At 41.6% G+C, this 26,499-nt stretch overlaps 1 protein-coding gene across 1 annotated transcript; it reads right to left on the bottom strand.

Moving 5' to 3' along the window:
- Window positions 1-927: 927 nt before the first annotated feature.
- LOC132566471 (armadillo repeat-containing protein 12-like) lies at window positions 928-25,991 on the bottom strand. Its single transcript, XM_060231541.1, has 6 exons — window positions 25,821-25,991; window positions 11,168-11,325; window positions 9,417-9,551; window positions 7,239-7,412; window positions 4,614-4,685; window positions 928-1,967 (listed from the first exon to the last, which is right to left on the bottom strand). Exons 1-6 carry the CDS (start codon window positions 25,957-25,959, stop codon window positions 972-974), a joined length of 1,674 nt encoding a protein of 557 aa, XP_060087524.1. The 5' UTR covers window positions 25,960-25,991; the 3' UTR covers window positions 928-971.
- Window positions 25,992-26,499: the final 508 nt, after the last annotated feature.

A 26,499-nucleotide genomic window follows, 5' to 3' on the forward strand; every position in this document is an offset into this window, starting at 1 on the left:
CCTGCTTCCATTGCATTCCTCTCTTACACCAAGGATAAATTAGTTCTATCTAATTTGGCACATTACAAATTTGGCCATAGCACCCACTACCAAGATTCTTTTAAATCAGGAGAGTCCAAGCTGCCCTGAGCATCTTATTTTTGCTGGGTCTGAGCAAAGTGAAGAATCTTGGTTCATGGCCAGTTCATCATTTCTTGTTTGGTTCCAGAGCCTATTGGCCTCTGGTGTGCAACCTCTCTCTACAGTTCAAAGGACTAGAAATTTGCAAATAAAAACAAAACGGAAACCATGTTTCTTAGACAAATGTCATAAAGAGAATCATGAATACTAGCAGCTGTCATATAAATCAGGTCTGTGGAGTTCTCATTCCTTCTGCATGTGCTATTGAGGACTAAGATATCTGTAAAAGTCATTGAACTGATGGACTTTGAACCTGTAGATGACTAAATTACATTTGTGTGCAGCTTTGACAGGTCAGATGAGCTATTTTGGATCACACAATCTCCAAATAAGGCACATGTGGAATATGGACTATGTGGTTCAAAAACATTGTGATATCTAAACTGTCTTTTTTGGAACAACACTAGATCTTCCTTTTCAAACAGCTTCTCATGTCTTTCTGTTTTAGTGCTAATGTGTTTAACCTGGTACTGACAAAATCCAGCCTTCAGAGATTATGGTATGTGCAGGTCCACAGACATTCAGGGTGACCTTATTTTCTGAGCGCTCTGAAATGGAGCAGTTAAGCTAAGCTATGAATCGTTTTAAGGAACAAACAAAGAATACACCCCAAGCACTGAGAGATGTTGGGACACTTGCCTCTAAACCCATCAACCAAGGGTTCTCCCTTCTTATGAAGAAGCTAGAATGATGCAGTTAGATTCAAACACATAAAGGTAGTTGCTTGACAAAAAGTCATACAAGTGATTTTGTTGTCTCTTCTCCAATTCATTTATTAGTCTCCTTTTCTTCTATGTATTGTCACTGTCTTCATCTGAGTAAGCAGTTGCAATGGGTTGGAAGGCATCCGTGGGCTCAGCAAGGACAGGGCTACTGTTAATAGTGTTGTCAACAGTGTGGCTGCTGACACTGCTGCTATTAACGGCCTGGACATTGTCTCCAGTGCTCTGAAGGGGCTGGAAAGTTTGGCTAGTGTCATTAGTGACTTGAAGGGGTTGAAAGTTTTGGCTAGCATCATCAGGTGGGAGACCACCACTGGGGGCATCAACAATGACATTGCTAGCGGCAGGAGAGGGTTGAACGTTTTGGCCAGCATCATCAGGTGGGTGGCCACCACTGGGGGCATCAACAATGACATTGCTAGTGGCAGGAGAGGGTTGAACATTTTGGCCAGCATCATCAGGTGGGTGGCCACCACTGGGGGCATCAACAATGGCATTGCTAGTGGCAGGAGAGGGTTGAATGTTTTGGCCAGCATCATCAGGTGGGTGGCCACCACTGGGGGCATCAACAATGACATTGCTAGTGGCAGGAGAGGGTTGAACATTTTGGCCAGCATCATCAGACAGGTGGCCACCACTGGGGACATCAACAATGGGGACATCAAAGATGACATTGTTAATGGTGGGAGAGGAAGTGATGATTGGACTAAATGGTGGGTTGCAGAGTGCAGAGTCAATGGGGTGGATACTGATGTCAGCACCAAGGGAGATGCTGCCGATGACCTTGCTCTCCTCCTTGTTGAGATGGAGGCTGAAAACAACTTTGCAGGCCTGCACCTGCACCTCTTCCTCTGGGTGGATGATGAGAGCAATCAGGCGGTCAGAAAGACGGGAATTCTCACCAAAGATGATGTTGTGAAGGGAGAGATTGTTATACTGCCAGTGAATTGACTGGTACTCTGGGGCCAGACGCCTCTCATTTAGCTGCTCCACAAAGACTAACATCTCATAAAGCAGGTTCTCAGGCAAAGAAGGCTGGAAGAGGCTCAAAAATTCAGGCTTTGCCTTAAATAGAGACATCAAATACTAGTTTTAGTTCAATACCCCTTCTTTCTTCCCCATGCCCCTCTCAATCCTTATGCAAATGGCTAAATGTATCATAACACTGGGGAGCTACTGTGGTATAGTGGGTAAAATATTGGACTAGAAATGGGAAGACCTGGGTTCAAATCCTGACTGCCACATGAAACTCAGTGGGTAACTCTGGGCTGGTCACACTCTCCCAGCTTAACTTACTTCATAGAGATGTTGGGAGGATAAAACTGGTGTAGGTAGAAACATAAACTCCATAAGGACATAAGAAGAGCCCTCCTGGATCAGACCTTTGGTCCATCTAGTTCAGCATCCTGTCTCACACAGTGGCCAACCAGTTCCTTTGGACAGCCAAGAGCAGGACATAAAGGTCAAGAGGCATGATAGATCTCTGCTGCTGCCTCCTGGCTCCAGGTTGCAGAGGTTTAGTGCCTCTGGATATGGAGGTTCCCCTCAGTCACTCTGGCTATTAGCCATTAATAGATTTATCATCCATGAACCTCTTAAATCCCCATTTAAAGCTGTTTATTCCTGTGGCCATCATGACTTCCTCTGGCAATGAATTCCACATTTTAATCACTCTCTGTGTAAAGTAGTACTTCCTCTTGTCCATTCTGAACCTTCTGCCCATCAGTTTCATTGGCTGTCCTCATGTTGTAGTACTTGGGGAGAGGGAGAAATATTTCTTTTTGTCAACTCTCTCCATTCCATGCTTTGGCAGGGAGGGTGGGGGTATAAATTAAATAAATAAATAATTTTATAAACTTCTATCATGTCTTCCCTCAGTCATTTCTTTTCTAAACTGAAAAGTCCCAGACTCTTCAGCTTTTCCTCTCAGGGAAGGTGCTCCAATTCCCTAACCACCTTGGTTGCCCTCTGTACTTTTTCCAGCTCTGCAATGTCCTTTTTTGAGATACAGGGATCAGAACTGTACATAGGATTCAAGATCTATACAGGGGCATTACAATATCTGCCATTTTATTTTCAACCCTTTCTTAATAAGCCCTAACACAGAGTTTGCTTTTTTCACTGCTGCAGCACACTGGGTTGACACTTTCATTAAGTTATCTATTATGACCCCAAGATCTTTTCCCCTCTCAATCTCAACAAGTCCAGACTCCATCAGCCTATTACTTGAAGTCAGGATTTATTTTTGTTCCAATGTATATCATTTTACACATACCAACACTGGATTTCATTGCCACATTGTTCCTCGGAGAAAGTGTGGGATTAATATGCGTTAGAGCTACACAGTTATAACCCTAACCCTTGTCAAAGATGCTACAGGACAACTAGTATGATGAAGGGAACCAAGGGTAGTGCTTGTTGATCAACATGAGGCTCTGTCATTCTAGCCTTGACCAGCCTGCACCAGGTGGTAGAATGGTGGGACTGGGGAGGAGTTGTGGCTCACTGAGTATCTGCTTGCAGAAGGTCCTAGGTCCAATCCCTGGCATCCAGGCCTGGCATGTCCAGTAGGCCAGGTAGGGCATCACCTACCCACAGGGGTGGGCACACGTACCCCCTCCCCTCGAGTGCACACTCCTAGAAGCCTGCTTTCCCTTGCAAGGGAATGCAGGCTCCAAAGAGCACAAGTGCTACCCTGCCAGCCTCGCCTTCCCAGGTCTGCTGGGGGTGTTGGCAGGGCCTAGGGCACCAAAACCCCTGGTGCTGATCCTACTGACATCTACAGTTAAAAAGGATCAGGCAGTAGGTGATATGAAAGACCTCTTTCAGCCTGGGACCCTGGAAAGCTGCTGCCGGTCTGAGTAGACAATACTGACTTTGATGGACCAAAGGCCTGATTCAGTAGAAGGCAACTTCATATGTTCATGTGATGGCACTGAAGGAACAGCTCCCTATCACTGGAGTAGACTTGCAGTAGAAATAGTTCCAACAGTGGTCAGTTGGGCAGATAAACTGCCAGTCCCTAGGGCTGGACTTTGGCTGGGGTTCACTCTTCTCTCGCTTTCTGCTTCACCTCCAGACCCTGTGTAGAACTCAGCTCATTGTGCTGGATTCCTCGTCTGATGAAGTGTGCTTAAGAGCACACGAAAGCTTACATTCTAAATAAAAATTGGTTGTCTTAAAGGTGCAACTTGACTCCTGCTGTGTAGAATTCTGACCTTCATGTTCTTTAGTTAATTTGTCTTTATATTGATCACACAAGAGATTTTTCATGGAATTGCACTTGTAAAGGGGTCTCGTTCTGGGGCTAGGGGCTTATCGAAAGCCTGGTGGCTGAAGAGGAAATCAAAAGTCAATAACTTTGCAATGAAGAAACTGGATACTGGAACGTTATCATAGCTAAGAACTAAAGGGAAAAATGAAGAGCCAAAGTATGGCCTGCCAGAGAAACCAAAATTGCCAATAACTGTGGATGAACAGAAGACAGCAGCTCGGGAGGGTCAGATTTCTATCCACGTTCTGTTTACTCTCAAATGATGAGATTCTGGTTGCTCTGAAGTCAACTGGAATCAGCCAGTGTACCATATAACTGCAGATCCCAGGCAACAGAAAGGAAATATCTGTTTTAGTCAGTTCTCATAGCAACCACACATTCCCTGTTTCTGATTCAAGCACAAAACTTTCTAACAGAGGCACAAGGGCAGCTCTTACCTGGCTGTTCAGGATGTCATACAGCAGATCTTCCTTTTGGGCCATTGTGCTAAGAAGCTTGAGAACCTGCACCTAGAGACACAAATGAGAACACTTCAGACAGAGTTGGAGGAAGGCATTAGATCATTTTACAGGGCAAACAAACCCCAGACTCTTCTAGTAGCAAGTTGCTGCCTCACCCTCCACAACCCTTAGTAAATGAAAGGTGATAGTGCTGGAGGGACAAATTCTTTAATAGCTTGGATGTTCATTACAAGATGAAAAAGTGAGGGCGCAGAGCCTTGATCTTGTCAGATCTTGGAAGCTAAGCAAGGTGGCTCTGTCTAGTATTTGGATGGGGGACCTCCAAGGAATTTCAGGGTTATGACATGGAAGCAGGCAATATAATCAACAAAAAGGGATCACAGTTCATATGGCTAACATTTAATAGAACCATTTAAGGAAAACCTTTTTAGAATCACGTAATCTTTTTATGCTGAACTAGAAATTTTAAAGATATTGTTAATCTTAGTGTTCCAGTCTTTTGCACAGAGCATAGAGCATTTGCCAGCAGATTCTAAAAGGTTTTTGCATTTAGTTATATAAGAGGTACAGGACTGGCCTTTTAAAAATTATACACTTGTGGCATTGAGCATCTTGCTTTCACTTAGGAATGGCTTGTTTGAAATAACAAATAAATAAATAATTGTAGAGGGCAGAAGAGCATTTTGCCATCGAAAGGAATGGCTTGCTTAAAATATTGTAGAAAGTTATTGGCCAGCAAACTCCAGAAGGCTTTTGCATCTGATTAAAAGAAGTTTGGACTGGCTTAAGCTCCTAATATAAACATATACTTAAGTGTCACTGAGTGGTAAGTTTTTAACAATGATAAACAATATCTTAAAAATTAAGAATTATCTATTAAGTCTTAAATTAAAAAAAATAATAATTATCTATTTCCATTCAGCTTTGTGGTATGTCTTGTTATTACCTTGGTTTATTCCAGGATGAGAGAACCTGAAGTAAGAAAAACTCCACAGGGTTGCCATAAGGCAGCTGTAACTTGATGGCATTTCTCACCACAGATTCTAACCTGATGGGGATCTTCTCTCAACTCTAGGGCTGCCAATTCTTAAACTGATCCTTCTTAGCCATCCCTTTAAAATCAGTTTTATCTGCAGCAACTTTTAGGTGCTGTTATTTAACTCTATGCCATGGATATCTTCAACAGCAGACTTCTGCATATTAAAGTTATTAAAAGGACAGGACATTATTTTTCTTGGTCAGCTGACACCCTCTAATTATGGAGAGGCTGGTATTGGTGGAAGGTTTAGGTTACTCAAAACCAAAAGAGTGTATTGAGGCAGAGATCTTTCTCTCATTATTACCTGCCATTCATTCTACCTAGGAGAAGTGCTTGCAGACTTATGACCATTGAGCTATGGACCAACCTGAAGAGGGATTTAAGCCTTTTTAGGTTACCCTTCCTGGATCATTTCATACTACAGGTGAACAGTATATCATTCAAAACTTGCTCCTGATATTTTAAAATAAACAGTTGCTTTATGTTTTTAGTTCTTTTGTTTTTTCAAGTGTTTTCAGGTTTTAATGTGGTCTACCAGAGCAGCCCTTACTTGTCAGCACTTGGAAGCTAAGTAGGATCAACCATGAATAGTACTTGCATGGGAGACCTCCAAAGAAGACCTGGGTTGCTTCTTAGAGCCAGGCAATGGCAAGCCACCTCTGTATGTCTCTTGCCTTGAAAACCCTATGGGATCTCCATAAGACAGCTGTTACTTGATGACCAACCCCCCCTCCCCAAAAGTAACCCATTAAGGAGCCAGACTCATAATTATGCCATTCCTAATTTCACCCAGTAGATGGTGCACCCAGTAGCTAGTAGAAATATGATGATATTGGATTTGGATTGAATGAAAAAAATGCTATACTGAAATCCTGTTGCTGAAAAGTATGTGTTGTTATTTTAGGATGTAAATGCCATCTTTGCATAGAGTGCATACAATCTGTCATTACTGCTAAATATTTTATTCAGCACAGCTTTTAAATAGTTAAAGTATATGCTCCAGTTTGAACATTATGTGCTTACAAAATGTGTTTGGGGCCACCTTGGCAAGAATACACTGGTTGTTATTTATCACTATTTTCCCATTGGGTATAACTGAGGAACTCTATTAAAATTTCTATTGTTAAAAAAATATAGCAGATCAGATGACACCAGCTGGAAAAGGCACTTCACTCAGCATCTGAACACATGTTTTGCATGCAGGTAGTTTCAGGTGCAGTCCTTGGCATTTCTAGTTAACAGAATCTCAGGAACCTCAGAAGGACCTTCCCAAGAGCCAGTGCCCACTGAAAAAGACATTGTGTACTGGGTTTGACAAACCACTGGGCTGACTTAATAAAAACCAATGTCACAAGTTCATACAGAGAGCTGAAGGTAATATTCCAATCTGTGACTAAAGTAGCAGCTCTCCCTTTGCAGGATTAGTTTAGGGGAGAAATCTGTTCATTTTTATCAGTATCTTTTGGAGAGAATGGTGTCAGGAACCTGCATCTCTGCCCAACTCAGGTTTTGTCTGTATCTAAGGTGGTGGTAGAGGAAAAGGAGCCCAGTCATATTTGTACCTTAGCTGAAGTGTCTGCCATTAGCAGGATATCCATGAAGTCTGGTAGCAGCCTCTTCAGGATTATGTAAGCGCGATTTGATATGTCCAATCCATTCATCAGCCGCAGTCCAGCAGCCTGCAGGTTGCCATCCCTGTTCCTGACTACTAGCTCAGTGATCTTGGGGATATATTCCTATATTAAAAAACAGAGCAACTTATTGTGATTATGAAAGTAGCAGTGGGGCATACACAAAACCAGATCTCAGCTGCAAAATCTGTTCTCAAGGCCAGCACTGTCATATAAATCCTATGAAGCAATCAGAGAGTACATCAGAGCATATGTAGGAAGCAGAATTAATTTTCCTTCAGCTCTGAGTAAACACAGTCTGTCCTTTACATTTAAATTTAGGGGGCAGGAATCCCAGATCAGGGGTGTGGCTGAGCCCAGAACCTCTCCTGTAAAATGAGATATTTCCTAGTAATAATCTTGATGCATATTTCATTTATATATGGAAGCTGCAGAACCAGTTTCTGGCAATGAGAACTTCAGCAAGTTTGCAGCCTTTATACTTTCAGAAAGCTGTTGTATGCAGTTAAAGGGAGAGTTGACACCCATGTTTTTTGTTTCTTCCCATATTAGTCAGTGCCAATGTCCTACTAGTATTAACCTCCCAGCCACCTATAACCCTCTTCCTTCCTCACTTTCTGCTACCTTTGCCTTTGGCAACATTTTCCAAACTCTTCCAGAAACCATACATTGTATTCACAACAAATTATGCAAAACACACCAAAACAGTCATACTTTCCTTCCAAATACTCTTAGCAAGGTCTTCAGATCTCCTTAGCACCATCTATATAACAGTTTGGTGTGGCGGTTAAGTGAGCAGACTCTTATCTGGGAGAACCAGGTTTGATTCCCCACTCCTTCATCTGCACCTGCTGGTATGACCTTGGGTCAGCCATAGCTCTTGTAGGAGTTGTCCTTGAAAGGGCAGCTGCTATAAGAGCTCTTTCAGCCCCACCTACCTCACAGGGTGTCCGTTGTGGGGGTGGAAGGTAAGGGAGATTGTGAGCCACTCTGAGATTCAGAGTGAAGGGTGAGGTTCTAAATATCCGATATCATCTTCTTCTAACTCTCAGAGCTGTTCCTCTCAAGAGCAGCCTTGGAGAGCTCTCTCATCCCCACCTATCTCACAGGGTGTTTGTTGTGGGGAGGGGAAGGAAAAGGAGATTGTAAGCCACCCTGAAACTCCAAGTGAAGCGTAGGGTATAAAGCCAATCTTCTCTTTCTCTCCTCCTCCTCCTTCACTGTCAAGTTTCTTCCCATTATCTGTATTTCTTTGATGTAGGCTGTGGAATGTGTGAAGTAGAATGCTTCGTCTGCTGCATAATCGAAACTTAACCTGCTTGCCTCCTAGGAGCTGGGAAACCACTTAGTACCAAGGTCGTTTCTCCCTCTCTGGGATGTTTTGTAGAAAGCTTTGTAGTGAATGTGTGTCTGTGACCTACAGCCACTAAATCTGAACTGTATTCATGTCCAAAGTTTAGGCATACATCTAACGTCCACTGCAAGGGTATATAATCTGAACCTGTGCTGTTGTGTATCATTTTCAATACTGCCTGTGAGTCAATGTCAATGTATCCTGCCTTACAATAAATACTTATCCAAACACATGGAGAGTCTATGGAAGGAAAAGTGGGAACCTGACATCTACAAGATCACTGTCAACTGTATTTTAGTCATTTGACATAGTGATAAATTATTTTATATTTAACAAAGTTGTATTTTACCCCTTGGTGGGGGAGAAGTCTACCAGGGAGGATTCCAGAAAAACAGCTATTTATATAAAAAAGAAAAACTCTCCCCACACCAGAACCCTAAAGCTAATAATGTCAGGAGATAAAATGAAGAGACAGGTAAAGCTGTTGATGAAATAATAATAAATAAAAGAGTTGTAGTTCAAACAACATCAGCCAGAACTTCCATAAATCTGCCTTTAATCTCTGTCTGTAGATTTTATCCCTTTTTTAGATTTCAGGGTTTTTTTTACTAACCTGAGGCTTTTTCAGGTTTGTAGAAAGATCTGATATTTGTTCATGGCTTCAGTGTTTGGATTTAAGTTTCTAAATATTTGACTATGTTGAAAATTAAATATATTGATGATGAAAGCAACACACAATTTCTGTAAATAGTTACCTGGATTTTGATTTTAAACTTCCAAATACTTGTAAAAGCTTTGAGAGCATTTAAAGCCTCAGTTTTGACGGCATTATCTGGGTCATCCAGGAATGATGCCACTAATTTTATATCATCATAGCTACAAGAACTTGCCTGGAAAGCAAGAAACAGATCATCAAATGGGAATCTGGCAATAATATAAACTATTACAACACTTCAAATACTTATTGCACATCCAAATAATACTTTGTGATGTGACCCTGTGTGTGTGTATAGCCACTGAGAGAGCAGTCATTTGGAGGAGGGAAATGGCAGTGAGGGAAATGGTTAAGTGCCCCTCACTTACCACTAATCCACTCTCAATTGCCCATTTGCAAAATGGCCTCTTTTTTTGTAAAAGAAAAGCCAGCAGGGTTTTAGTACGCATATTTGAGTTTAGCATACAAGGCCAAATCACATTATACTTTTTTACTGGTCAGATCTGGGTTCCATGCATCTGCAACTCCAAAATGGGGCAATTAACTCCCCTGGGGCCATTCCTCTTAGGAAAAGGTGGAGGGGAAGCAGGAGCCCCTCATCGCCCTGCATTGTGGTCCTGAGCTAAATTTTGTGCCCACAGACTTTTAGAACACTTCCCTGCAGAGAAAGCAAGTCAGGTCTGGATTAAAAAACAAACAAATATATGTAGTTTGGCTCTGTTAGTCCCTACATTGTATGTGAGTCTGAAATACCCCTTTATGCTAAGGAGAATTAAAGTAAGAAGAGCATAGCTTTTTGCTTGGCACTCCAGCCCCTTGATGCAATCCAAAGTTCCTGAATCCATGTGTATGACAAAATCCCACAGGTACATGGAAATCTTTGACTATTCATTAATCGGAAAAAGGAAAGCTTCACTTGCACCTATAAGGCTACACCAAAAGATATATGTACTGACCTAAAGTTAAGAGATGGGATCTCCCCAAATGGCATGCCTAGGCAACCTAGACACAGCTTTCTGTACTGACAAAACATACTGCAGAGATGGTTCTCCAGCCAAGTCATTCAAACAACCTCTTAGGCTGGCACAATTAAGCAGGCGCTGATGCCCAGTAGTGATTTGGTTCACTTCTGGCCATCAGCAGTGAAGGAGGTGTTAGGCATTGCTCCTGGCCTTGTGCCACTACTGGCTAGCATTAAGCCAAGCCCCTGCAAATCAGTCCAGGGTAACCCCACAGGTAGAGGTAGTGAGGAAAATTTCCTTGGAATGAAAAAATACCTTGCCTCACTGGACCAAATATACCTGGCACAATGATGCAGCAAAGCAAGGTTGGCAAATCACTCTCACTGCTGCTCCAAGCATCCTTTGATTCTTTCTGAAGAGACAATCCAGCTGTAGATCCCCAGTCCTGCAACCTATACATTGTATGTACTTTTTCACTCCTGTGGAAATGGCTACCTTGTCTTCTCAATTCACCTTATAGACATTCCAGTAAAAACATTTGCTTTCTTTTGATGAAACAGTCCCATCCCTTTGTCCAGAACAAGTGGAAGATCTCAGAGATTTACAGTGCCATCCTAAACAGAATTTACACCTTTCTAGGCTCAAAGACTTCAACTGATCTAAATTGTTTATGATGGTACTATGAGTTTCAGAGATCTCTAGTGGAACATGGTCAAAATGAAGAAAAGCCTAAGACTTAAACCAAAATTTGAGGTGGGGGTCTGTCCTCATGTGCTTCTGGCTTGCTGTTCCATTCTGCATTTTAGAACCAGTAACTCTGGATTTTCACCTCTGATTCCTTTAGAAAGATGCACTGGATGATGGTGTGAAGTGCCGCCTTTTTGGAGGAGCCATCGAGGTTTGGTGTGAGAGACTGTAGGGTCCTTCTGAGTTCTCCAGGAACACTTGCTCTTGCAAATGGATCCGAGCGATACTTAACAGAAAATCCTGAAAACCATAATCCATCAGTGAAAAACTTGCCCATTGAGAAGAAATCCCCCATCACTTATGGACAATGTTGCATTAGATTCGGTTGAATATTACATTTTTTAATAATGCTGGGAAGGAATAAATCTATAGACATTTATAGAAATTTATAGACATTTTGAAACCAATTGATTGAAGTAGATAGGGAAGGGTAACTAAATTAATTAATTTAAGACATAGGTAGTGGGTCTAGCGGTTGGAAACCGGAGGGGTTGGTGAGGAAGGGTAAGTTAGAACGGCAGGTGTAGATAAATCGGGGAGCGATACCGAAGAACCTTATCTTAGGCAGGTGCAAATGCTCGGTCAAGGGATTCCAGTGCTCCTGGGGAGGGGAAGATATGACGGTGGGAGTAGACAGAAATACAAAGGAAGGAGACAGAGACAAAATGGGGCTCGGCCACCTTCCAGTCTACTTCCCATTCCAACGGTGGCAGGTAGTGGGACCAAGAGGAATTGCTCGCCTCTGTCATTGGTGTTATGCAATGCCAGGTCCATAAACAACAAGACCGCGACCCTGAGGGAGTTTTTGCTTCAGCAGGATGCGGACCTGGCTTGTGTGACCAAGACCTGGGTGAGGGACGGGGAGACAGTAGCTCTCTCCCAAATGGCCCCCCCGTGATACTCGGTCTTTCACCAATCACGGATTAGCGGGCGGGGGGGAGGGGTGACGCTACTCATACAGGAGGGTTACTCCTTTCGGGCCCTCCCGGACCCAAAGATTGATGGTATCGAATGCACCGGTCTGGCGTGGGATGTTGGAGAGGGGTTGGCAGTTTGGCTGGTGTACCGTCCGCCTAACGCACCAGCCAACGCCTTACCATCACTATTGGAGGCAGTGGCGGGCTGGGCGTTGAGGTTTCTGGGGCTTATGGTCCTGGGTGACTTCAACGTCCATGCTGATGACACGGCCTCCACTCAGGCGATGGACCTAGTGTCTTCCATGGCGACACTGGGGCTCTCTCAATTTGTCACGACTCCCACGCATCAGGCCGGGCACACACTAGACCTGATCTTTGCGTCCTGGTGAATGATATCACTGTAAAAGTGGTACCATGGTCGGATCACCTAGCCCTTAAGGCCCGTGTGCGGATGCCACCCCAACCCTGTATGGGCGGAGAGCCTATTTTGGCTCGCCCCCGGGGCCTGATGGACCCGGAACGGTTCCAAATGGCCCTGAGGGATCCCTGGCCCACTAGCAATTCCCTTGATGGCCTTGTGGAGACCTGGCAAGACCGGTTATCCAGGGCCATCGACGAAATAGCACCTCGGCGCCCTCTGCACCCTCGTGTGAGGCTGGCCCCATGGTACACCTTGGAATTGCGCCAGCTGAAACAAGGGTTCAGATGACTAGAGAGGCAGTGGAGACATACTCGGGACAAAGCAATGAGAACATCCTATAGAACGTTTATGAAGTCTTATGAGACGGCAGTCAAGGCTGCAAAGAAGAATTACTTTGCAACCAAGATTGCATCTGCAAACTCGCGCCCGGCACAACTGTTTAGAATAATTGAGGCTCCGTGCCTGTCTTTGGGTTTGGTACTGGATCACTTCGACCCACTCAACCTGGAGGAAGTCGATGGGATCCTCTCCGCTGCTCGCCCAACAACATGCGATTTAGACCCTTGCCCCTCTTGGCTGATTAAATCTTGCCAGAGGGAGCTTAGATGTCCTTTACGGGACATCATAAATAGATCCCTCGCAGAGGGGCCCTTCCCAACGCCTCTGAAAGAGGCGTTGGTTCGCCCTCTCTTAAAAAAATGTACAGCAGACCCGGCTGAATTGGCGAATTATCGACTGGTGTCTAATTTACCAATTTTAGGTAAAATTATTGAGTGGGCAGTGGCGTTGCAGCTACAGAAGTTCCTAGATGACGCTTCCGTCCTTGACCCATGCCAGTCTGGTTTCCGACCGCGTCATGGGACAGAGACGGTGCTGGTCGCCTTGGTGGATGACCTCCAGCGGCAACTGGATCGTGGCGGCGTTGCGGTACTGATGCTATTAGACCTGTCGGCGGCATTTGACACAGTCGACCATCAGTTGCTAAGGCGCTGCCTCGCCGACATTGGGGTTAGGGGGTTGGCCTTGCAATGGCTCTCCTCCTTCCTCTCAGGTCGGGGACAAAGGGTGGATATTGGGGGGGAGCGATCCCAGAGACACACACTAGATTGTGGCGTGCCTCAGGGAGCAGTTCTCTCCCCAATGTTGTTCAACATTTATATGCGCCCCCTTGCCCAGATTGCCTGGAGGTTTGGGCTGGGCTGCCATCAATATGCAGATGACACCCAGCTCTATCTACTAATGGACAGCCGACCTGGCTCCGCCCCAGGGAACCTGGATCGAGCTTTACAGGCTGTTGCGACATGGCTCAGATTGAGTGGGCTGAAGCTGAACCCAGCGAAGACAGAGGTCCTTTGTGTGGGTCGTGGCGCTCTAGGAGGGGAAATAGCTCTCCCAGCCTTCGACGGCACGCCATTGAAACCAGCGCACCAGCTAAAGAATCTGGGTGTTTTACTGGAGCCTTCATTATCAATGGAGGCCCAGATAGCAGCCACTGCCAAGTCAGCATTCTTCCATTTGAAGCGGGCAAGGCAGTTGGCCCCTTTCCTGGAACGTCGCGACCTCGCAACAGTGATCCATGCAACAGTCACCTCAAGATTGGACTACTGTAATGCCCTCTACTTGGGGCTACCTTTGTGCCAGACCCGGAAGCTGCAGCTAGTGCAGAACGCGGCGGCCAGGCTATTGTTAGGGCTCCCGAAATGGGAGCACATACGACCGGGGCTGCGCGAACTGCACTGGCTGCCAATTATATACCGAGTCCAGTACAAAGTGTTGGTTATTACCTTTAAAGCCTTGTATGGCCGAGGACCAGCCTACCTGAGGGACTGTCTCTCCCCATATGAACCCCAGAGGGCACTGAGGTCAGTCGGAAAAAATAAAATGAGTATCCCTGGGCCAAGAGAGGTCAAGCTCCAGAACACCAGAGCACGGGCCTTCTCAGCTGCGGCCCCTGCCTTATGGAATCAGCTTCCGGAGGAGGTGCAGGCCCTGTGGAACCTTGATCAGAACCTTGATCAGGGCCTGCAAAACTGTCCTCTTCAAACGAGCATACACCAGCTGCTGAATTACTATGAATTAAGGACCCGCCAGCATGGTCCTGTTCCAAGGACCTACATTATCATGGAATTATTAAACTGGCAGACCAGCGTCAGAATGCCACCACTGCTGCCAGATTAACTTAAATTAACTTAAATTAACTTAAATTATGTATTCTTAATTATTAACTGGTTTTTATAATGTTTAAATGCTTTTATTGTTGAATTTAAAGTTTTTATCTATTATTGTACATGTATAAAAGGTTGTTAGCCGCCCTGAGCCGCCTAGGCGGGGAGGGCGGGATACAAATAAAAATTTATTTTTATTATTATTATATTTCTGATTCAGTGCAATGGAAACAATAGGAAGTTTCTACACAGAAATTATTTATTGTATCATATTTTATGCATAAATCAATGACATAATATAAATTTATATAATATAAATTTATATATTCATTATTAATATGGTGGAATCGGTTCTCGCTATTGAGAAAGAATTAGCATGGATTCTGTAAGGGAAGACCGTGTCTCACTAAACTTTTAGAGTTCTTTGAAGGGGTGAAAAAACATGTGGATAAAGGTGGCCCAGTAAATGTTTGCCTAGATTTCCAGAAGGCTTTTGATACAGTTCCTCATCAAAGGCTTCTAGGCAAACACAGCAATCACAGGATAAGAGGACAAGTCCTCTTGTGGATTTAAAAACTGGTTAATTAACAAGAAACAGAAAGTGTGTATAAATGGGCAGTTTTCACAGTGGAAGGTGGTAAGCAGTGGGATGCCACAGGGCTTGGTGCTAGGTCCAGTGCTTTTTAACTTGTTCATTAATGCTTTGGTGTTGGAGCAGTGAAGTGCCTAAGATTGCAGATGATACTAAGTTGTTCAGGGTAGTGAGAACCAGGGAGGACTGTGTGTGACTAAGAGACACCCAATTTCAGTTATATACGGACATCGTAATCACCCATTTGGTTTCCAGGGTGCCTGGAGATCCAACTTACACACATCTGCTGTAAGACGTAGATTTTATCTACCATTTTATAAGAGACTTATGTGAGTACAACAGCCTCAGCATTACAACAGCACTCTATGTCTCCAGAAGAGTACTAGCCAGAAGTACAGATGGGTTTCCAGCCACTCCGTGCATGCACCATCTCGGCCGTTGCAGTGTAAGAAGTTGCGCAGCCAGGAACTGTCCGGGCAAGCGGTTTTCAGCATCAATCACGAAAACCATGTTGGTAGGCTAACATCATCAGTAACCATCTTCCTGCAATGCAAGACTCCATGATAGCGAAGTGAGAGGCTCACGTACTCAACAGCTGTTACGTTTGCATAAGGCAATCAAGCTTATCTTAAGCATGGATCCTGCCAGACTGCCTAAGCTTTTATCCAGCGGAACCCAAGACAAAAGATGGTGCCAGTAAAGAAGAGGAAGAACATCTTCACCTAGAGCCAGATTTCTTTGATTAGATCGGGTGTCACCTTAGATAACAATTTGGCCCTCTATTGTCACCTTTAGATAAGTTTTGATAGCTTGTTAATCACTTCCACCCCAATACCCTCACCCATTCCTTGCCCTAATTGTCACCCTGGAGCCTCCCCTTTGCCCACTGTTACCGGGAAACCCAATTCAGCCCTACCTTATAAAGTAAAAAAAACCCCCTAACTTAAAACTTTTAAAAGGGATGAGATATCATAAAAAAAATCATGTGGAAGGAATGTACAGGTTAATTTTTTTCAGGTTATTACTTTTGCTCCTGCACAGGGCAGTACTTCAACATTAACTGGAAGGTTTCAATTTTCCTGATATGTTTTCTCATCCAACATTCGAGACCTATTAAGGTTGTGCAAAATATACTCTGGAATATCAAAATTATGACGATTGGGTGTAATAATACATTCAATACTGCACTCGAAGTGGGACTCAATCCTAAAATTGAGTCAAGAATTGAGTGCTTCCCTGTGTCTTTAATTTTTGCAAAAATATTGGAGATCTCTTTTCCATTGTGCTGCACTACCACGGAAGCCGTATCTCCGGCTCTCTTTATCTCCTGCAAGGTTTATCTCAGGCGAGGATGGGTAAATAGGGATCGAATTGCTTCTAAGCCCATCCCTAGAAAAAGCGGTTTGGGGTCTGATATAGGGAGGGGGCTATTAAAATTTCCTCTCGAGTCCATATGGGAACTTTGAACTTAAAGTCACATCCTACAATGGAGGACAGGTTGTAAAAACATTGAAACCTCCAGTTAATGTTGAAGCACTGCCCTGTGCAGGAGAAAAGTAATAACCCTGAAAAAAAATTAACCTGTACATTCCTTCCACGTGATTTTTTTTTATGATATCTCATCCCTTTTAAAAGTTTTAAGTTATTATTTTTTTTACTTTATAAGGTAGGGCTGAAAAGCTCCGGGCGTGGGGTAAAGATCTGAACCAGAGAGCATCAGAGGCTGGGGATACCCAAACTCCGAATGCTTTTAGAAGTCATGTAACCAACACACAACAAGTGGCCAGACCTGTGGTTTCCCCAGAGCCCTATGAGCCTTAAATACCATAGTGGCAAAAATACAATGGGCACCTGAGCAGAACCTGTTCTGACCCACATAGCCATCTGGAAATGTAGCCCTTGATCACAGCAGAGTGAAAAGAAACCAGACTGGTGTGAAGCTGAACCAGAAAGCTAAGGTCAGGAACATTCTGGGACCACCTCATCTTCATTAACTGGAAGGTTTCAATTTTTCTGATATATTTTCTCATCCAACACCCTGGAGCCTCCCCCTTGCCCATTGTTACCGGGAAACCCAATCAGATATCTAGAGCCAGGTCCACTCATTGGTCGGATATGGGTATCCAATCATGTGCCCTGAATAAACTGTCCACTGCCCATCGCACAAGTCCAGCCCTTATGGTCACTTCAGAGCCTCCCCTTTTTCTGAGGTCATGTACCAGTTGACTACCTGTCATCCACCCCTGCACCTCCCATCCCCTACGGGCTCAAGGTAGTCCTTATAACCTCTGACCCAACTCCCCACACGTGTGCACCTGACAGTACCCCATACCTCACTGTTAGATACGCCCCTGATACCTGATCAGTAGAGGGTCCATCCCCCATCTTATTTTTCATCACCATTGGAGCCTTCCTTGAAGACTACAATAGGTAATTATTATCCTGTTTGTTAATCCTTGTTTACCCCTGTCTATTTCTATCTTATTTTTATTAGGACTGTATCTCGTAGACTGTATCCCATTTTTTTCTGTACTAAGATCTTGATTGGACTTTCTATTCCTATTCTGTTTATCTATAACTTAGATAATGGACTTTGTTATCATTGTCAATGCAGAATTTTTATTAATCAGAGTTTTAAAAATATATATATTTCTTTGAGCAGGGTTTTTTTTAGCAGGAAAGCACAAGAATGCAGTTCCAGCTGGCTTGGTGTCAGGGGGTGTGGCCTAATACACAAATGAGTTCCTGCTGGGCTTTTTCTACCAAAAAAGCCCCGCCTTTACAAACCATATAGTTGAAAAGCTATCATATGTACTTAAGAACTTAAGAGAAGCCATGTTGGATCAGCCAGCGACCCATCTAGTCCAACACTCTGTGTCACACAGTGGCCAAAACCCAAGTGCCATCAGGAGGTCTACCAGTCTAGCACTGGCCAATCCGGGGGGCCTGGGCTGGCCCTCCCCTCCTGCTGAGTTTGCCTCACCCGCACGTCAGGGGTCCGCACTCCAGCGAAGTTACCATGGTGATGACCTGATATGTGGTGACCTACACTTCTTCTCTCCCCCCACCCCTATGCCTGAGCATGCCAAAATCCTTAGGGTGTTGATGAGTGGCGCCTTAGTTACGTCATGTCAGGATTGGGCTGTAAATCTCCCAAGTATACAGAAACCCTGGCTTTGTACATCAGTGGCCCCCCATGTCACTGCCCTACATATTGTAAAGCCTAAACTTTGTATCAACTCAAGGTCTGGTTGATTTGAAGTTCCACTATCTGACACCTATGGGCATTCAACTATGAAGTTTGCTATTAAAAGATAAATAAATTTGGGGTATGCAATTCATAAGTTATATGAGGAACTGTAGAGGATATACCATTTGGAAGTCCCCCTGTATCAACATTTCCCCCTCCAGGACTCTATAAACTCTCAAGTACTGCCAATTTCTCTGTCTCTTCCTGCTTCCCTTTCTTAAGTTACTCTAATTACATGCCTCCTGGAACATGCATAATCATCATCAGGGCATTTTTCACATTTTCTTTTGGTCAATTTTAAAATATCACATTTTCTGCATACCTGGGAAGTCTCCCAAATAAGTTTGTGGGTTTCATATTTTCATAATCCATAACCCATCTATACTGTAACTGGGTACAGGGGCTTCCAGTCTGGGAATCAAGCTGGGCTGACGTCTCCTGAATAAGGGGAACTTAGTTTTCTGTTCAGGGTAGTAAAAAACCTTTCTTTTGGCTTTCTGCCTACATTTCTCAGAGATTTGTCCAGGATACGGACAGCAACTCTAAGGCGGTTAACGTCGACTGATAAAAGATCTTGGAGGAGATGTTTTTGAGGCTTTGAGGACCACTGAAGAAGAGTGGCATTTTCATCATCTACAGAGGATTATAGAGCCATTTAATTGGCATAAGCCTGTCAAGATCCCATTCTCTTTTGGAACTGATAAATATCTGAAACTTGAGAAGATCAAAGTTTAAGCTGCGTAGCTGTAAAGAGGTACTTGATTATAATTTCTCGCTCCAGGACTTTTTAAAGCTAATCTAAATAACTTTGGAAGGTGGGAAGGATTGAATTACAAAGACAGGGAAGTGAAGAAAAGAAAGCTTAAAGTTTGGACTCTGTTAAATTAAGGACTTTGTTAGAAATTGTGAAATAAAAGAATTGTTTTGAATACCTGTGGTGACTGACGAATGCATCAGCGTCACAGCTCTGCACTCTCTACAATCAACATAACAAGCACTTCAAAGATCGCGATAATTGGAGAACATTGAGAACGTGAAATGGGGCCTAGAGAAGTAGGAAGTAAAGACTGAAATGAGACTAACGAAGACTGTGAGTTTTGGATACCATTGAGAACAAGATTTGGGGCCTAGCACAACAGGAAGTAGTAAGATAAAGGTGAGAAGGCCTACGCTAGGAATTTTAACCATAGAGAAATTGCAATCACCATTTTGAAGAAAGGAAAATTGTCAAAAACTGTCAAAAATCAATATTTAAGCTCAGGAAGGTCGGAGAATGGCGAAATTAGTCTCATTTTAAAGGGCAAGCTCTAAGCTATTAGATTTGGTGTTGGATTTTAGATTTGGAGACTTTAAAATGTTTGAAGGGTTTTTTTATGTCAGAAGAAAGACAAACTCATGCAAGAGCCCACTCTCTGGAAAAAAATGTAAGGTCAGTTAGATGCTATGGAAGCTAGGATTATGAAGGGTGTGGAGATGTTAACATCTTGTAAAAAAGAACTTAAGAAGGACATTGGAGATCTTAAAAAAGAAATGGAAGACTTCAAAAATGAAGTGGTTGTAGTGACAAACAGAGTCAAGGATGTTGAAGAGAAAGTCAATGTACATGCTTCCACCTTATTAAAGCTGCAAGAGAAGGTAACAGTACATGACTGCAGACTAATGGAAACTCAAGTGCGTCTGAGAGGAGTACCTGAAGGGGAGGGAACTGATTTAATGGAATATATGGTGAAAATAATTGCTGACTTTTTGGAGGAAGATCCTGAAAGGTCTAAAAACATGTTTGACAGTATGTACAGAGTTAATTCATTATATGCAAAAGATAAAGGCCTACCAAGAGATATAGTCATAACATTAAGGACAAAAGACATGGCAGGGAAAATTCTGAATAAAAATTTCCAAAAGACTTTGATAGTGGAAGGGAGCAGAGTTAGAATAATGAAAGAGCTGCCAAGACAAGTGATAAATGACAGGAAGAAATACAAGAAACTGACAGAGAAGCTATGTGCTGAGGGAACGAGATACAGATGGATAATACCTGAAGGTTTGAGCTTTGAGCTACGTGGAAGAAGGATTACAATGAGGAATGAGCAGGAAATGTGTAGCTTTTTTGAAGAAAATAAAGACTTTGCACCATAATGGATTACAAATTACTATCTTGGGATGTAAATGGACTAAATTCACCACAAAAAAGAAAAGCAACATTTCATTGGATTAAAAAAAAGTGTAATATAATTTGTCTACAGGAAGTTCATATACAACAAAAGGATTATAAATTTTTATGGAATAAACAATTGGGGTTGGAATTTTTTTCATTGGCCGAACAAAAGAAAAGGGGTGTGGTTTTTTTATATTAAGGAACAATTAGAGCCAAAATTGATATTTAAAGATAAAGATGGAAGATATGTGGCAGTGGAAGTAATGATTAATGCAAAGAAAACATTGTTATTAGGACTATATGCACCAAATGGCACAAAAGATGTTTTTTTAAAAGACATTAATCGACAGTTGGATGAAGTGTCCTATGACCAGATTTTGATGATGGGTGATTTTAATGGAACAATACAAAACAATATAGATAGGTCTGGCCAAAAGGGCAACAACAAAGAAGGGAAACTACCAAAATCTTTTTTTGAGTTGGTTAAACAAGAAAGTTTGGAAGATATTTGGCGAAAATGTAACCCTGAAGTAAGAGATTATACCTTTTTTTCAGCAAGACATAATACTTTTTCTAGAATTGATATGTTATGGGGTTCTAAAGATTTGGGCCTCATAACTAGAAAAGTAGAGATTCTACCAAAGATATGTGCAGATCATAATCCAATATTTTGGGCCACAAAATTGCAAACAAGAAGATCGAGAATAAATGAGGATTTCTTACAAGATAAAGAAACTGTGACATTTCTAGAAAAGGAAACCATAGCTTTTTTCCAAATAAATGATACTGATGACATAGAATTTCAGACGGTTTGGGATACTTACAAAGCGGTAATGAGAGGAATATTGATTACATTGAATAATAAAGATAAGAGGGCAAAAGAAAAACAGATGTTGGACATTCAAAATGAAATAAAGAAAAAAGAAGGGGAACTGAGAAAAAGAAAACAATAAGGGAAATTACTATATTACAAACTCAAATAAGACATTTGTTGAATAAAGAATTGGAATGGAATTTGAAAAATTTGCAACAGAAATCATTTGAAGGTGCAAACAAACCTGGAAAGTATTTAGCCTGACAACTGAAGAAAAAGAAAGAAAATAAAATTATTAATAAAATTGTGGCTAATGGAAAAAAGATAGTAGACCAAGAAGGAATAAAAAAGGAATTTTTCAAATATTATGCAAATTTATTCAAAGGTGTGAAAATAAAAAAAGAAAAAATGGAGTATTTACGAAATGTTAAAATAGCACCCTTGACTGAATATATGAAAAAGATTTTGAATGATCCAATAGAAAAAATTGAAATTGAAGCAGCAATCAATGTAATGAAAGTGGGTAAGGCTCCTGGGCCAGATGGATATACAGCTAAATTTTATAAAAACTTTAAAGAAGAGATAGTACCAAAATTGCAAAAATTGATGAATACGGTAAGAACAAAAGGAAAAATTCCAAATACTTGGAAAAAAGCTGTAATCTCATTGATTCCTAAGGAAGATAGAGATGTCACAAATGTAAAGAATTATAGACCAATTTCACTATTAAACAATGACTATAAGATATATACAAGAATCTTGGCAGAATGACTTAAACAATATTTGATTAATTTTACAAAGGAAGATCAAGCTGGATTTCTCCCTAAAAGGCAAATAAGAGACAATATAAGAACAGCTGTAAATATTGTAGAATACTATGAGAAACATCCAGAAAAAGGGGTGGCATTATTTTTTATGGATGCAGAGAAAGCGTTTGATAATTTGAACTGGGATTTTATGTTTGCAGTAATGGAAAAGATAAATCTTGGAGAACATTTTATAAGAATGACAAAAGCAATATATATGGAACAACATGCAAAGTTGTGTATAAATGCAGATTTTACAAATGATATGAAGGTGAGCAAAGGTACAAGACAAGGATGTCCGCTTTCACCATTGTTGTTTATAATGACTCTTGAAATTTTGCTAAGGCAAATACAAGATGATAAAGAAATAGAAGGACTGAAAATCAGAGGATTCGCTTATAAATATAGAGCATTTGCGGATGACATGTTTATAACTGAAAATCCGATACAAGTGATACCTTTGTTGTTAGCTAAAATAAAAGAATATGGAGAAATGGCAGGACTTTACATAAATAAAAATATGCAACTAAATAAACAGAAAGAATTGCAGAGACTGACGGGGTGTGAAGTTACCTCTAAAGTTAAATATTTGGGTTTAGAGATAACAATGAAGAATATTGATTTGTACAAAAACAATTCTGAAAAGTTATGGCGTAAAATGGATGAAGATATGGTGAAATGGAATAAACTTCATTTGTCTTTGTTGGGTAGGATTGCTACAATTAAGATGAACATTTTGCCAAGAATAATGTATTTGTTTCAAACTATTCTGATTGTGAAAGACAGTAAACAATTTAATAAATGGCAAAGGAAGATTTCAGAATTTGTATGGGCTGGGAAAAAATCAAGGATCAAGATGAAAATTTTAACAGATGCTAAAGAGAGAGGAGGATTTCTGCTTCCAGATTTAAGATTATATCATGATGCAGTTTGTTTGGCATGGATAAAGGATTGGGTGATGTTGTTAAATAAAAAACTTTTAATGCTGGAAGCTCATGGAAATAAATTCAGCTGGCATGGTTATATGTATTATGGGGGGGAAAAGATGGATAGTTTTTTCCCTCACCATTATATCAGAAATAATTTGTTAAATACATGGATAAAGTACAAGAAATATGGTGATGAAAGAAAGCCATTATGGATAGTACCAGCAGAAGTATTAAAAATAACGGTTGAATCTGACGAAGAGAGAGGGTTGTCATATAATCAATTATTAAAGATGCAAGATGGCAAAATTGAACTGAAATCTGCTGAAGAGCTGAACAATAAGTATGATTGGTTTCAAATGCAACAAATAAAAAGCTTGATGGAAAACGATATTAAATCTGAAGGAATTAGACAGAAACAAACAGAAATGGAAAAGGTTCTGCTTGGAGGTAATGAAAAATTAATATTGAAAATATATAAGTTATTGTTGAAATGGTCTACAGAAGAAGTAGTAAAATCTCAAATGATTAAATGGGCAATTAATGTAAATAAGGAAATACAGATGGATACATGGGAATATCTTTGGAAGAACTCTATGAAAATATCAACATGTCAGAGTATTAAAGAGAATTGTTTCAAGAGGATGTATAGGTGGTATATGACTCCTAAAAAATTGGCAAAGATGAGTAAAAAGATGTCGGATAGAGGTTGGAAATGTAAAAAACATGAAGGTTCTTTTTATCATATGTGGTGGACATGCGGAAGAGCGAAAAAGTTCTGGCAGATGATACAACAAGAAATATCTAAGATTCTGGGATATGACTTTAAGAAAGTAGCAGAGACTTTTCTGTTGGGATTACAAATGGAAAAATTTCCAAAAGAAGACATAACTTTAATTTGGTACTTGCTCTCAGCTGCTAGGACATTGTATGCGCAGTTGTGGAAGCAAGAAAAAATACCAGAGAAATCGGATTGGATTGTGAAAGTTTTATCTTGGAGTGAGATGGATAAACTAACAAGAATCCTAAGAGACTATGATTTAGAAGTGTTTAAAAGGGAGTGGAAGAAATTTAGATGTTATGTAGAGAAAGAATGGAATGTAAAAAGACATTGGACAATTTTTTAATAATGATTAAGTATTAGAAAAAGGTAGAATATGAATTTAGATTTTTATAGTTAAGGGTACCTTTATAAGTTAACTTTAAGTATATAACTTCGGCGGGAGTCTAGTAATGGAGGGAGGGGGGAATCTGAAAATATCATGTGGGTTAGAGATAGAGACAATATAAATGGATATTGTTACCATATGTTGTCAATAAAATTGTTTAAAACTATACTGTAACTGGGGACAAAAGTATCACAACACTGCATGCCTGCTTAATAATACCCAAAACACCTTCCCCAAATCCCTTGATCCCAAGAGTCACTGTCAAAATATGTTAGAACTTCCCTGTGCATTCAAGAGCCAGTTTGGTGTAGTGGTTAAGTGTGTGGACACTTATCTGGGAGAACTGGGCTTGATTCCCCACTCCTCCACTTGCCGCTGCTGGAATGGCCTTGGGCTAGCCATAGCTATCGCAGGAGTTGTCCTTGAATGGGTAGTTGCTGTAAGAGCCCTATCAGCCGCACCCACCTCACAGGGTGTCTGTTGTGGGGAGAAAAGATATAGGAGGCTGTAAGCTGCTCTTTGTCTCTCATTCAGAGAGAAGGGCGGGGTATAAATCTGCAATTCCTCTTCTTCTTTTATTAAGTCTCATCTCCAATATTTACTGTTCTATTCAGGATATATCTTGCACTCCCCAGGGATACTTTACTACTAAAATTAACATTTTATGATGATCTTCAGCAGCTCAGGCTCATGGTAAGATTTAATACCCATTCTCCAGAAATATCTTTAGTCTACCTGTCTTAAACAAGTATCTTAACCCTTAGCCCATTACTTCATATAATTAATTTGAAGAACCAAGGCTTTTTTGTAGGAATTCACTTGTATATTAGGCCACACCCCCTGATGCCAAGTCAGCCAGAACTGTGTTCCTGTGCGTTCATGCTCAAAAAAAGCACTGTGGCGAACTGAGATGGTGTAACAGCAGCTAGTTTCCACCAAAAATAATCTAAGCAGAATGGCTTCAGCAATTGTTGAGATGAAACTTACAAATTCTGGAGTTAACACTATTGCCTCCACTGGGGAAATCTGTTGAAGGATGAAGCACTCATGGGGTAAAATAAACTTGCTTTAATAGCAAGATTAGCCTTAGACATTTTAATACACACACACTTGGTGTTCTAGATATGCAGACCATCTTCCTATATTCCACAGACTCTCTGCTATAAGTTCTTTCACCCAGTGACCCCCCCCCCTCCCCAATTCCAACAAATGGATCAATTATTCTTCCTTTGCTGGGCTCCTAACAATGGAAAGAAAAGATTATTATAACAGAGGAGAGCTCAACAAGAGAGCATTTTTAGAAGTCTAGACAAAAGATGGATAAGATTACCGAAAGGGAAAAACTGTGTCATTAATTACACAATAACTAGAATGAGTAACCCTGGATGAGTCAAATATATGAGTGGTTGCCAGACATTTACATCAAATAACATACTGCATGGTCATGACCCCTTTGGGAACAAAACCCACTAATTATGGTGAGAATTCCTCGTAATTTCCATGTATCCCATATGACTCACTGGACAAATGTCTTGGCTCTGACTTGAATGAAGGACTTCTGAATGCTTCTAAGAGAGTCTTGCCCAAAAGATAGATGGCTCCAGCCCCTGTAGCTGCAGTTACCACATTTTTTACAGTTATCAGCTCACAGTAGTTCATCTCCTCACTTGAACTTCCAGGGACTCTGACTGAGTTCTAATCTCCTCCACCCATCCTCCACCAGAAGCTACTCACTACGCAGTTTGTGATGTCACCAGAGTCCATCATGACAACTGTGCCACATCATCACCAGAATACATGTTACATTTCTGAGGCTCCTCCTCCATGTCTGGTATCAACACCCTGAGATCTTGACACACTCTCGTGGCCTTTTCTTAACTCTGTAAGGCAATGGAGGGCCTGAGAACACATTTGTGTGCATAGGTGCTTCTTGGGTTCATCGGTTGCTGACTTGCCGCCTCGCCGACGCGGGGATTCAGGGGCTGGCCTTGCAGTGGCTTTCCTCTTTCCTTGAAGGTCGGGGACAAAGGGTCGCGATTGGGGGGGAACTATCCCAGAGGTGCTCACTTAATTTTCCTGAAACAGCTCAGGATCATTTGGCTGGTCATCCAGTAGAGTTGTACTGGAGAGGGAATGTGAGCATTGTAGAGGATTTGTTCCTCCATAGCACTTATTTTCTATTTAAGGGAGACTGCAAAG

Source organism: Heteronotia binoei, chromosome 2, assembly GCF_032191835.1.
Source record: "Heteronotia binoei isolate CCM8104 ecotype False Entrance Well chromosome 2, APGP_CSIRO_Hbin_v1, whole genome shotgun sequence".
Classification (NCBI taxonomy): Eukaryota; Metazoa; Chordata; class Lepidosauria; order Squamata; family Gekkonidae; genus Heteronotia; species Heteronotia binoei.